We start from the raw sequence: 14,958 nt of genomic DNA, 5'->3' as shown, positions 1-14,958 counted from the left end.
ACTATTGACCAAAACCAAGTGCTATCTAGAGATACTATAAATGGCATAATACAACACCTTTAGGACAAAAAAACAACAACATAAAGCTACAATCATGACATAGTAGATTTTATCATGTACATAAACATAGATAAACTATAAGTACTTGACTGCTTGTTTATTATCTTGAACAAGATCCTAATTTAATTTAAATTAACAACACTTCAAAGAGTTTGCAATTTTGATTAAGCTAGTTGACATGTTTCACCTCGAAGGCATGGCATCATCAGGATAATTTTACATACAGAAATTATTAACTGAAGTACCAAAAGTGGTACATTAAATTTGATGTCACAATGCATATTGTCAAGTTGGAAGAAACAATGAAAGTGAAAGTAGCATGTTATAAATAGATAGATAAATATAGAAAAATAAAATTTGTTTTAAATTTTACTTGAGGTTATTTTTCTTTTATTTGATGCAAGACGTTGTTCTTTAGTCTTGGTATCTAATGGACAAATTTCCAATGGTCCCTACCACTTGGCCAGGCTTTCCTCCCAACATTGCCTGCATTGGTCGAGGTTACTGCTTCCTGCTACGTCAACAACATATCATAATTTGTATAAAATACACTTATCATAATTTGAATTAAAGAAAGTGTCATGACTTGCCAACTGTTGTTTATTGTATGCTTGGCTTAAAAAAAACAACTGTAATGATGATAATGCTACACAAGTTAATGGATGGGTTAAACAAGTACATGTGTTATAATTATAATATCAGTTGTAAGTCACTGTTTATCATGATAATATTAATTTATTTCTAGGTTTCCAATATAGACAATGTATTGGACTATCATTCTGACTTCCTAGATAATTGTCTCAAAGATTGTATGTTGACCAATCCTGATCTCTTAAAAACTGTACATAAACTCATGATGGTCTGTGTTACCTTCTCAAACTTTATACAGGTAATTTATCTACAGCTATATGCCCCTCAATATTAAGCCCGTCAAAATTTTCAAAAACGCTGTATCTCAAAAACAATTCATGATTATTGCTTAAAACTTTAAACGCTTCTAAGCTATTATAATCTAAAGATCTGTTTACTTTTCGAAAATGATTCAAAATTTAATTTAGAGATATCGACTTATTTTGTTAAAAAAAAAGGGGGTGTTTCACTATATGCGCCATATGTCAGAAACTATTTATGATTATTGCATAAAAATTAACACACAAGACGATGGACGTATCATGCGCTCATGCAGCTTTTAATTCTTTTTTGGGGCAAGAAATTCAGTACCATAATTTTTTTTTTTTTATAAAGGGTGTGTACAAGCAAGGGATCACCAAAGACTCCTTTTTATTTCCTGAAAATAACAGTTATACAGACTTTTATTCTCAAATTCCTTCTCCTAAAAATGGCTTTAAACTCTCTTTGCCAGCAGGTCATGTGTTGTTTTGTCACATAGATTATTACTAGTACTAAAGCAAAGGCTTTTTATTATATATTCTCAAATTTTACATATTAAACTCAACAATTGTGTCAAATTATTATTAAAAAATTAAAGGAAGAAAACTACAAATTTAATCAAACTTCCTACAAAACACAATTGTATAATATGAAATTGTTTCATGACAGGTGTTTTTATGTTAAGCAAGATTTGTAATGATCTATTGTTAATAAATGACCTTTTTAAATTTTCAACAGCATGACATATAGAGAACCTTTTTTTTCAGAGATTGAGTGCGAGTACTTCAGTAGAAGTAGAGACTAAACCTACAAGAGAAAGTTCTCTTCAAGCCACAAAAAAAAATTCTAAAGATACCTCCTCTAAACAGAAGATGGCCACCAAAGTAAGATATTATGTAGACAGTTATAAAATGATGAAATTTTAGCACTAATATCTTATAGTGGTTGTTTGACACAAATTTTATCATGTTTATTCAATATGCTTAAAAGTAATGGATCAAGTTAGAGCAGAATGTAGTTACCAGATCAATTAACACTGATATTCTGGTTGCAAATCTCAGCTTCCAAAAAGGTCTTATTGTCTGAACTTGACTGTTAAATTATGTCTTTGACTTTTTGTGCCAATCCTGTAAAGTGGATTTGGCATTTTAACATAATTAAGGAAAAGGAATTGAAGTTCATTGCATCTTCTGGCCTGAAAAAGGTTAGGATTATCAGAAATGCATATGTAAATATGATTTGTTGAAAAATTTTAAATGTTTGGAATAAAGATTTTTATTAAAGTGAAAATTAGTCAGAACCACTTTCTTCAAAAATGCTAAAATGATCATTGATACCTAGAAGAAATAACCATAAAGACCTACTTGATCTCAATCCTGCTTTGTAAACGTACATATGGATTTATTGTATCTGTCTGAGGTCCTTGTTTTACCATTGTCAACTTCCTGTAGATAAAGAGTCTAAGGTAGATATGAGTATGCTGATGTTGCACACTTTAAATGATGCACCATGATTTTAACAGTTAAGTTCAAAATATCAAATTGATATCAAAAGTCAAGTTTAATATCATTTTTGTCGAGCCTTCGACTTTAGTCGAAAAAGCGAGACTAAGCGATCCTACATTCCGTCGTCGTCGGCGTCGTCGTCGTCGGCGTCGTCGTCGTCGGCGGCGTCCACAAATATTCACTCTGTGGTTAAAGTTTTTGAAATTTTAATAACTTTCTTAAACTATACTGAATTTCTACCAAACTTGGACAGAAGCTTGTTTATGATCATAAGAAAGTATCCAGAAGTAAATTTTGTAAAAATAAAATTCCATTTTTTCCGTATTTTACTTATAAATGGACTTAGTTTTTCTGCGAGGAAACATTACATTCACTCTGTGGTTAAAGTTTTTAAAATTTTAATAACTTTCATAAACTATCCTTGATATGTACCAAACTAGGACAGAAGCTTGTTTATGATCATAAGATGGTATCAAGAAGAAAATGTTGTGAAAATAAATTTCCACTTTTCCGTATTTTACTTATAAATGGACTTAGTTTTTTCTGCGAGGAAACATTACATTCACTCTGTGGTTAAAGTTTTTAAAATTTTAATAACTTTCATAAACTATCCTTGATATGTACCAAACTTGGACAGAAGCTTGTTTATGATCATAAGATAGTATCAAGAAGAAAATTTTGTAAAAATAAATTTCCACTTTTCCGTATTTCACTTATAAATGGACTTTGTGGTTTAAGTTTTTAAAATTTTATAATGTTCTTAAACTATCCTGGATTTCTACCAAACTTAGACAAAAGCTTATTTCTGATCACAAGATATTTTTCAGAAGTAAATTTTGTAAAAAAAAAATTCACTTTTTCCGTATTTTACTTATAAATGGACTTAGTTTTTCTTCCAGTTAACATTACATACAGTCTGCAGTTAAAGTTTATAAAACATTTATTAGATTCATAAACTATCCTGGATTTTTTTACCAAACTTGGAAGCTTCTTTCAATCAAAAGACAGTATTGTGAGGGAAATTTTTATTGATGTTTTTCCTCATTTTTGTTGAGTCTGCGATTAACAGAAAAAGTAGGCGAGACACCGGGTTCCGTGGAACCCTTACGAATTTTTATGTCAATCATGGTTTATTTGATGCCCAACTGATTACCATGATTGCCTTTTGTTACTTAATCCCAGGGGGTTAAAACTGAGGTAAGAAAAAAATGTTGGGGGGGGGGGGGGGGGCTAGAATATATTTTGGAAGCTCTGTTGCAAAGTTCTACGCCTGGGCAAAATTAACTTTTAATAGGATTATCAGTGGTTAGAAATACAGTTGGGTATATGATGTGCACCATTAGTTTTATTCTTTTAATCATTCTGAGTAGACAGCATGTGGTTATTACACGATTATTTGTCCATATTTGTTCATGAATAGAACCAGAAATTACAGAATAAGGTGAGATGAATGTTTATAATGACATATCTACACACTGTCTTTGTCTCTTGCACATGGTAGGGCTTTTTGGGATATTTGTATTTGTCTTGTCACATATGTAATCTATTTATTATTGTCTACTGCCACAACACTGTGAAGGTTATAGAGGAATACTCTCATCAACTGTCTGTCAGTCTGTGAGGTCTTGTAATTAAGCACTCTGGCAAATACAATTCTTGTCAGATATTTATGAAATTTTATTAGAGGTTAAAATTAGCACTTTTCAAATTATTTTGAAGACTTTTGCCAATAAAAAGACCTAAGAGCTCTTGATAATATGAGTTAAACAGAAAATTGATTTGTAAGCACTCACAAGCCTACATGTATGAAATTTATTTCAAAGTGTTTATGTAGCATATTTAACTTATGATATCAGGATATAGGTATTTAGTCGGATCTTAACATGTACTTGTGATTTGTTTATAAACCCGTATTGATAAAAATAGACAAACAAATGTCTAAATGTTCAGGACTAAATTAAATCTGTATTTGGGTAAGATAATGCAAGCATATGATTTTTATTGCGTCTTACACTTTGAGAAGCAAATATTCTTGAACTACTTTATTAAAATATTCTGTAAAAACGTTAATTATGAGCTATGAAAGTCAAGTGGCTCGAGCATTATTCTGAGGAAGTTTTAAAAAATTTCGAAGAAATATTTTTTACAGTGGATTAGTTTTCATTAGTCTTCACTATCCTATAGATTAACAACTTTTGGTTATATTTATAATTTAGAATCTTCACGAATGCACAGTTAATTAATTATATTGATGTGCCATTTGTATGCAAGAGTGATATTCCTTTGTATTATGTGCCGATTCGAAAAAAAAGTTATACGAGTATCGTCCCCCTTTAACAGGTTCATTATTTTATAATTAAGTAAAGGTTTCTGATATAATTTTGAATAATTACAAAATGTATCAATTCAATATGTTTCAGTTTTTGTTATTGGTGTATCAAAAACATTGATGTACGAATATAACTTCATAAATTTGAAACATTTAAAATGATTACATACCAATATAAAGAACCGTTCATCATTTTTGAAAAAGACTATAAATAAAAATTGAATTATTTATCTCCCCTTCATGATAGATTGATTGGGAAATTAACCAGAGTTATCTAATATTAATGACAGAGAGGGACTAGCAAGCAATTTTTAATTGTAGCTCAATTAACGTTAAAACAATTTTCCACTATAAACGAATGTTAATTCATACAAATATGAGGACTTTGTTAGCTAAATCTACAAATTTTATAAGATATTATAAATTTTTATTTCAACAGATTAATATGCTAGTTTTTATCAGATATGTCTGGACCAATTTCGAAACTCCTCTCTAATTAAATATTTTTATAAAGAGTTATTTCCCTTAGAAATGTAAATTCTGTATGAAATAACATTGTAAACACAATCTTGGCTTTATTCCTTGTCAAATTTATATCAAAAGATTTATATCAGTTATGTCTAGGATGAGTTTGAAAAGTGCCCATTAACTAATTTTACAGGAAAAATGTCCCTTTGAAATGTAATTAATGTTTTCAAATTACATTTTTAGCACTGACACCTACATTTCTCTTTCACTTTTTATGACGTTTTTGTAAGGAAATCTCAGAAAAGCTCTATAAACTATGTAGATCAACTATATTTACAAGAGAAGTTTGAAAGATAAAAAAAAATATACTAGGGTGATTTCCCTTGTACATGAAAATATGTACATTCACAAGGAACATTAGAATGCTGATCTTTTATTCTTACATACATTCTAACACACATTTATGATTTTATTTTTTTAGGAGTTAAATGTAGTTTTTCAACTATTTAACTTGATGGTACCAATAAATTCTGGGGTCTCTGGTGTGGTGGTATTTGATACAATTATCTGGATGACATATTTATATATAAATGTCATTTCACATTTTCAGAATACCCCAAATGACCCCTTTGTGTCATCCAAAAAAAATAACTCAACTGTATCAATATTGACAGGAAATGTACAATGTCAAAATGGAGGAATGAAATTATCAAGTGTGAATCGATTTTTTGAGTTTTATAGCATTGTAACACATGAAAACAAACAATGATTGCATCAATTAAAGTAGTAATATCAGTATAATCAATATTAGATATAGTAAATCGTAACCGTAATTGACAACACACTTTTGCATCTTGGAAGATGTTGTATGTTGTGACTTTCTGCTATTGAATAATTTATAGAAAGTATATACAGAAAACAAACTTCACAAATGGTTAAAATGAGCTGAAATGTTTTTCTGTGAGAAAATTTGTTTAAGTATTACCGTATCTTATTTAATAGTTTATGTTCCTTTCAGAATTTTTTTCCCAATATATTTGTAAACACAAATTCAGTGTTCTCCCAAGGATTTTTGGATAGCGCTGTGGTAAGCGCGTAATTTTCGACAATTCTCAGTAACTTTAGCGCGAAGCGCAGTTTGTTTGTAATTGCTTTGTTATGTGTTTTTATTAGACATGTATCATGCTGTTGATGTTTCCTCTTGTTATGATGTCCTTGTCATGCTCATGGAAGTTACAGTGTACCCCTTAATGAGGCTTTGTTTGTTTGCTAATGTTATTGTCTGGATATAGAAGAAGAGTCTTTTTTTCTCCATTGTAAAATCATATATTAAATCCTCATACTATCTATGTATAAAACTGAAGGAGAAGTCTTTTTCCATGATGGATCTACACCAGACTGCCTGTGCAGAGATTTCTTAGCACAATCAGGTAATGTTGCAGAACATGTAGGACCAACAATATTCAATAAAGTCATTGGCAGCTTCTGTTTGGTTTTGTAACCAACTGTAGCAGTGTACTGTTAACTTTACGACGTTTGACAGGAATTGACATTTTTTAGCATAAAGATTTCTCATTTTTATGATCTAAACGTTTTATAATATTTAAATGACCTCATCAAGCTGGACATGAGAAAGTAAAATTTCTCCAGTCGTATCAGCTTGGTGTTTGTTTTTCTAATCATATCCTCTCAAATTGTTATCAAATGGTAGAATTTCTGACTAAACAATTATCAGTTCGAATAAGGGATAATTAATACTTAAAAGACTTGCTCATTTACGGGGTTCGTATGGATAGTAAACCCGGCAAATAATTTGTAACAAACCCCTGGCCCTGTGTTTGATCGTTTTTAAAATCATCGTTAGTTCAAAGTTCGTAAAACAAGTTTGTGAGTGACGTCGGGAAATGCGGTCAATTCATTTCATCTCATTTCATTCATATATGCCTCTATATTCTCTTTAAATTAAAAAAATAGATGTCAATGTTGAAATCTTTGTTTATTTTGATCCTTCAATGACGCCATTTTGTAAAATTTATTAGACTGGTCCCGCAGAGTTACTTTAATACAACGGAAATAATTCATTCAAAAATCTTAAACCAGTCGATCACGTGATCCAAAGTTAAAAATACGCGGGAAATTTGAAAAATTTGAAAAATACGAAAAAAAATATAGCGACGCGGTTGCGTTGGATAGCGCTGCGGTCAGTGCAATAGGACAGCAGGGAATTGCAATAGCGCTGAAAAACGCTGTGCTAAAACGGCCTGGGGAGAACACTGCAAATTTGTATCAATAACATTTTTCATCTTGAACATCAGTATTGAACATACATGAATATTAGCCAATTAAAAATCAATCAATTACAAATTTTAAAAATAGAATACATCTCTTATTGCTATGGTATTTACTTTTATGAAATTCCTAAAAGATGGTGTATTGTAGTTTTGTGGAATATGGTAACCCAAATAAATGAAACCCACAATGAATGCAGATTTGACTTTGCTGTATGTGTATTTAGTTTGTTTGTTGTAGATATTCACTTAAACCTGGTGAGGAAGTTTACAATTCTGGTCATTTCAGAGTAAAACATGTTCTAGAAGTCATCTTATTATGATCATTATACATTACTGCTGGATGCTAAGCAACTACCATTTTGTCATTTAATTGTAGATTGTTGCTGAAAATGTGGATTTGTTAGTTGCTAGTGAAAATTTTGAAAGGACAATTGCAAACTTTGACCAGAACTTTACTCGGTTACTGCTGGAATTATTAGAAAAGATAATGGACTACAGCTGTAACAGTGGAGAACCTAAATTACATAATATTTTATACAGGTAAATTCACATGTAAAACACAAAAAGCACTAAAATGCACATAAAGAGTCAAATCATAAAAATTTATATGTCTGCAAACTAATTGTAATATAGTATGAAAAATGATTTAGGCCTAATGAAATAATACCCTTGTTTCTGCTAAAAGGCTGAAAAAAATGGAGTGGGTAGGTTTGATCAAAAAACTTATTTTTTTTAGTTTTTGCCTGGTTTGAACAGGGGAAACAATCTGATTTAAATAGAGATTGTTAAAAAATGACATGCTGTATGTAAGGATATTGACAAATTGTATTTTCTCTCAAATTTTGACATATGCACATTCAAAAGTAACAATTATAAACTGAACGGTTTATTCCCGATTGTCCCACTTTTTAAAATTTTAGAGTTCTGATTGTCCCACATGAAAAGTTCTGATTGTCCCACATTATTTTATGAAGTAAAATGTTCTTAGATAAACAAGGTAACTGTTGTTTGTTTTGCAAAATAAACAAGAATTAATTATTGCACATAAAATATTAATTTTACAAAAGTATAAAATGTTAATTTTATAAAAGTATAAGATATTAATTTTATAAAAGTATAAAATATCAATTTTATAAAAGTATAAAGTATTAATTTCATAAAAGTATGAAATATTAACTTTATAAAAGTATAAAATATCAATTTTATAAAAGTACAAAATATTAATTTCATAAAAGTATGAAATATTAATTTTATAAAAGTATAAAATATTGATTTTAGAAAAGTATAAAATATTAATTTTAGAAAAGTATAAAATATTAATTTTAGAAAAGTATAAAATATTAATTTTATAAAGGTATATATATAAAAAAAAAGTCATCAGATAAAAACACTTTTAATATAAAACCAATATTATATCTCTGAATTATGAAAATAAAAAAAGTTTTTAAATAAATAAATAAATAATGCATGCAATTTAAAAAGGTATTAACTCATTTACATTTTACCCTCTATCTAGGAACAGTATATCTAACAGTCAATTTATATGTTCCAGCATCTATATGAAATTGTTGATGGAGAAATGTTTCTACTAGTACCTTTGCAATTTTAATAGGGATTTCAGAGGACATGTTAACAATATTCTCTGCGCTATTGAAGACTGCTAAAAAAATCACCTGAACCAACAACGTTCTTTATTGATAACGAAGCTGTTGTCTAGATTTTGACCAGTTTTGTTAAATAATCACTATTAAAGATTATTTTACCAATATTCCTTTTGTCTTTGTCGACAAGACTCGTAACCGACTATATACAGAAGAATCAGACTTCAATCAAAAATAAGAAGATGTGGTATGATTGCCAATGAGACAATTCTCCACCAGAGACCACATGACACAGAAGTTAACAACTCAAACAATTCCAATTGTCCCACATTTAAACTTCCCAACTGTCCCACAAACATATTCCCGATTGTCCCACAAAATTTCATTACTTTTTTACCTGAAATTTCAAAAAGTGGGACAATCGGGAAGACACCAACTGAACACATAAAATAAATATATTACATAATAACTTAATAATTCTACTTAAATCTGTCATTTGATTATTTAGGATTAAAACGACATTCTAAAGAATTCAAATCAGTTTACATTGTAATAAGAGAGACAAAGGTTAATCAAAAAGTTTATTATGCTCCATTTATGGGCATTATGTTTTCTGGTCTCTGCACCATTCTGTTTGTTCATTTGTTCGTTCGTCTGTCTGATCCGCTTCAGATTAAAGTTTTTGGTCAAGGTAGTTTTTGATGAAGTTGAAGTCCAATCAACTTGAAACTTAGTACACATGTTCCATATAATATGATCTTTCTAATTTTTATGCCAAATTGGAGATTTTTCCCCATTTTCAAGGTCCAATGTACATGGGACACATTTTTGTTTTACATGTATGTATATATTTATTGTGAACAATTAATCTATTTCAGATTGGATTTTAATGGGTTTTACACAGAGAGACTAGAAGCCATTTCTGCAGAAAGAGCTACAATGGATGCTTCTTCTACACACAGTTCAGATACAGGTAATATAAACAAAAACAATATAACATGAATAGGTAGATAGATTATGTATATTTTTCATTTGTGATTAGTTTGGCAAAATATGAAATTTTATATGTAAAATTGTCTGAATCAAGATGTCCTTTACACATTTTGAAAAATTATAAGTACCAGAAATGAACTACAAATTGAAGTGGAAAAGACAAGATGGAAAAATGAATATAAAAGAAAAGCATGGCAAATTTAGAACTTTGGAGTTATATCAGTGGTAGTCGAACTATTTTTTTCACTCTAAGTTAAACTTTTATTTTCTATTAGACCTGCATTTAACCCAGTCTGTTCATTTCTATTAATATCGAAACAAGGAGATGTGGAATAACTATCCACCAGAAACAGATTGTCGTTATAAGCTTGTATATTACACTTCAACCAATTTGTTCATTTTCTATTTAGGCTGTAAAAATCAATGTGAATTTAAAAAAAGTCAATATTAATATTTCAGGATCAACAGGATCATGGCCGACTTCATCTTTTACATCATCGAGACCTGACAGTGCACGATATGTCCCAGGCTTAATGAAATCTAGGTCATCATCTTCCAACAACAGCACTTCATAAAAATCAAGGAATTATTTTCATCAACCAGTAGTATTGCCAAAGCCAGAAATAGCTAGGAATTAAGTTGGAAACCTAGTTTATACTGACTTATTACTAATAGTTACTTATCAACTTACTGCCTGGTATGCCATTAGCATATAGGGCACCAGTAAAGGTACTGACTTACCGGTTTTGCTTCAAATCAAAATTTTGTGAAAACTGTAATTGCAATAGTCATGTTGACTTTTTAATATGGAACAAGGATATTTGTTATGGAATGCAACTTTATAAAGTATATTGTTATTCATACAATAAGGATATAAAGATTTGAAAATTTATTTCATTTCATTACTATTGTCTTGAGTTGTGATACCGGTACAAGAGTACAAAGGTCAGGAAATGTTTGGACTTCATATAATTTCATTCCTTTTTTAAGGTCTTGAAAAACAGAACAATTTATTTACACTATGTGACATTTTTTTAAACTTTGTCGTTGTACTTATGTACATAGTCCAACCCTGCATGAAAAAATATGATAATCTTATCATTTGAAAACAGTTATTGAAGCTGCCCCAAAAGATTAAACCCATTAGAATTTTCTTCTCTCAATTCAACATACTGACTAAGGTTTTGCCACATAAAAGAAAATGTCACATAAATCCAAACACTTTGACAGAAGGATATCAATTAGAACCATACATATCCAGTATGTGTTGTATTAGTTCTTTAAAATGACATAATGTAACACCCAGCATTACCAAGGTCATGCATTTTTTTCTCCTTCAAATAATGATATGCAAAAGCTGTTAATTGAAGTTATGCAATAAAAACAACAAGTAAGCAGTGTACATTACATGTAAACAAAAAAAAAGGGGGAGAGAAGAAGACATCAAAATGACATAAAAACCCTAAGGGTGCTATAAACAGTTTCGTATAAAAAACTAGGGGTTATTCCCCCGACTAAAAATAGACATGGAGGGAAGTCCCTTTTTATCAACATAATTGGTGAAAAAGTATCATGATTTTTGTATTGGGTTGTAAAATTAAGCTAATTAACTATAATTCAAACAGGTTGAATGATTAAAATAATTTAAAAAATTAGATTTAATATTCATGTTTTGAGGGGAGACAACACTGTAAACAACCTGTTTTTTTTGGCAGTGAAAATTGAAAACTTATTTGCAGCCACTGTAAAAATCTATGAAATTCATCCAGTTTTGATTATGAAAAATGTGCAGGTATCATGATTTCAGGTTTTTAACCGGATTTTTGTGACAAAATGTCGGTTATTGATTTGGGGATGTACGGCGGGCGGGCCGGCGGTCGGGTGGGCTGGCGGCAATCAAATGTTGTCCGTGCATTAACACATGAACTGTGCAACCAAAGCTTTTAAAATTTTAATATGTTGTTACTGACAACTAAATGAAGGTCAAGTTCAATAATGGCGATTTTGACTTTTACCGTTCAGGAGTTATGGTTCTTGAAAGATTGAAAAATGGAGTTTCCAGTCGTGTCCGTGCATTTACCCATGAACTGTTCTACCTAAGCTTCCCAAATTTTAATATGTTGTTACTGTTGACAAAATGGAGGTCAAGTTCAATAATGACGATTTTGACTTTTACCGTTCAGGAGTTATGGTTCTTGAAAGATTGAAAAATGGAGTTTCCAGTAGTGTCCGTGCATTTACCCATGAACTGTTCTACCTAAGCTTCCCAAATTTTAATATGTTGTTACTGATGACAAAATGGAGGCCAAGTTCAATAATGACGATTTTGACTCTTACCGTTCAGGAGTAATGGTTCTTGAAAGATTGAAAAATGGTGTTTCCAGTCGTGTCCGTGCATTTACGCATAAACTGTTTTACCAAAGCTTCCCAAATTTTAATATGTTGTTACTGATGGCAAATTAGAGGTCAAGTTTAATAATGACGATTTTGAATTTTACCGTTCAGGAGTTATGGTTCTTGAAAGATTGTGAAATGGCGTTTCAATTCACGTTGTTGCATTTACTCATGAACCATTCAATCTAAGCTTTTCAAATTTTAAGATGTTGATACTGATGACAAAATGGAGGTCAAATTTGATATTGACGATTTTCACTTTCACCATTCATCAGTAATGGTTCTTGTGATATTGCCAGGACACAAATAAATATTAATAAATCCGGTTTGCTGTCATTGTGACAGCCTCTTGTTTATGCTTAGATTAGGCAATGTTTTTCCCTTTTTCTCTGGATAAAACTTTTTTATATATTTAAAAGTACATTTTATTTTTATTTCATTATAAACTAGAGAAAATTCTGATTCTAGTGATACCTAGTTTTATATAAGTATCTTTATTAACATTACCCCCACTAAGGGTCAAATATACATGGTCCCTCAAAATATGACGTCATAGAAAAAAACTTGATTGCACCCTAAGTTAAAAAAAAGCAGACAACATGACCAACAGTCCACAAAACATTACAAGAAAATAAGAATGTTCATGCTCCTGTAGTTAAAACAGTGACAATCAATAGTGTTCATGGCAAGAAACGTAAGAGCAGCAAAGATATCGAAGGGACATTCAGAAACATAAGTCAAAAAATAAACTGACAATTCCTTGGCAAATAAAGAAATGCATAGTACTAAACACAACATATGAAACTAAAGACTGAGCAAAATGAACCCCTCGAAAAACCATGGGTGATCTCTGGTGATTCAGAAGGGTATGCAGATCCTGCTCTATATGTGGCACCTGCTGTGTTGATTATGTAAGAAAAACCCACTAATAGAATTACAAGAAGATCTGCCCTCAAGCACTGGTCACTATAGTAGATAATAAAATATAAGTCTATCATTCATGAAGTTTTTTCTTGGTTTAGATCTACATTTGTTATTCCTATCTAGATCATAATCTTGGTAATTTAAAGGAAGGGTAAGGTCCAAGGTGAAATATGAATATTATACATATCTTGGCCTGGCCTCAGATGTTAAACACATTTGGGTAATATAATGAATTATGGTGAAGCAGAGGCATGTGATAGTCAATGCAGTAATAATGTATTATATGTTCTGCTCAAGGGACCAAAAGTACGACAGTATAAAAATTTGCATAACAACTGCCTGGATGTCATGCCGACCGTTAAAAACTTCAATAATCTGGATGACAAAAACATGTTTTTTTACATAAATAAGGCCGTTAGTTTTCTCGTTTGAATTGTTTTACATTGTCATATCGGGGCCTTTTATAGCTGACTATGCGGTATGGGCTTTGCTCATTGTTGAAGACCGTACGGTGACCTATAGTTGTTAATGTCTGTGTCATTTTGGTCTTTTTTGGATAGATGTCTCATTGGCAATCATACTTTTTTATATTAAGAATGATGAAATTGGCTTGTAGTTTCTTCCAAGGTGTAAGAAAGGACTTAATAACACTTTGAAGCACAAAGAAATATTGGGTTTATGAAACGGACAAAGAAAGGACAGCGTGCATAAATGAAATCGTTTTATTTAATTTAACAATAAGTTTTTTCTGCTTCTCTAAACATTCAGTATTTGAAAGTATTAGCAAATGATTGTCTGCTCTGAGTCAGAATAATATATCTAGATAAAGTTACATATGTGATATCCTACAGACTGTAGGAATAGTACACATCAAGGGAAACAATAACACTTATTTATGTTTTTGTCCTGATTTGCATGTAACATTTGTCACTGGATGTAAAAAATGAACAATGTAATGTTGTCATTTTAATGTTGTAATTAGCATTGCCATAAAAGCATGAGGTTTTGCTAGCCACAAAACCAGGTTCAACCCACCATTTTTATCTAAAATGTACTGTACCAAGTCGGGAAAATAGCAATTGTTATTGTAGTTTGTTTTCTGTTCACTTCAGTGTTTCTGATGTTTTGTTGTCATAATGTACTATATTGTTTGTTTGCGTAATTATCTGTTCTGAATGTTCTTGCAATTTTTTGTACTGTATTCCTATCATGTAATGGTGTCATTTCAATGTTATATTTAATATTAGCATAAAGGTTCGAGGTTTGGCTAACCACAAAACCAGGTCCAACCTACCATTTCTATCTTAAAATGTCCTGTTCCAAGTTAGGAAAATGGCCATTGTTATGTTATAGTTTATTTCTGTGTGTGTTACATTTTAGTGTTGTTTCGCAGTTCTGCTCTTATATTTGATTTGTTCCCTCAGTTTTAGTTTGCAACCGGAATTGTTTTTTTCTCAATCAATTTATCAATTCGAACAGCGGTATACTACTGTTGCCTTTAT

At 30.7% G+C, this 14,958-nt stretch overlaps 1 protein-coding gene across 5 annotated transcripts in view; it reads left to right on the top strand.

Moving 5' to 3' along the window:
* Positions 1–11,030, top strand: part of LOC143048357 (gamma-tubulin complex component 2-like) — a 52,473-nt gene extending 41,443 nt beyond the window's left edge. For 2 of the 5 annotated variants that reach the window (XM_076222006.1, XM_076222004.1), the window contains 6 exons: positions 806–949; positions 1,719–1,835; positions 3,877–3,897; positions 7,921–8,084; positions 10,024–10,118; positions 10,598–11,030. In XM_076222006.1, the coding sequence (XP_076078121.1) occupies positions 806–949; positions 1,719–1,835; positions 3,877–3,897; positions 7,921–8,084; positions 10,024–10,118; positions 10,598–10,713 (657 nt within the window). In that variant the 3' untranslated portion in view covers positions 10,714–11,030. The remainder of the gene's footprint in view (positions 1–805; positions 950–1,718; positions 1,836–3,876; positions 3,898–7,920; positions 8,085–10,023; positions 10,119–10,597) is intronic. The other 3 variants (XM_076222007.1, XM_076222005.1, XM_076222008.1) reach the window with 2 other exon arrangements.
* The last annotated feature ends 3,928 nt before the right edge of the window (positions 11,031–14,958 follow it).

The sequence above is a fragment of the Mytilus galloprovincialis genome, chromosome 10 (assembly GCF_965363235.1).
Source record: "Mytilus galloprovincialis chromosome 10, xbMytGall1.hap1.1, whole genome shotgun sequence".
Classification (NCBI taxonomy): Eukaryota; Metazoa; Mollusca; class Bivalvia; order Mytilida; family Mytilidae; genus Mytilus; species Mytilus galloprovincialis.
Note: the sequence above shows the minus strand (reverse complement) of the source record. Positions and strands in the feature narration are given on the sequence as shown.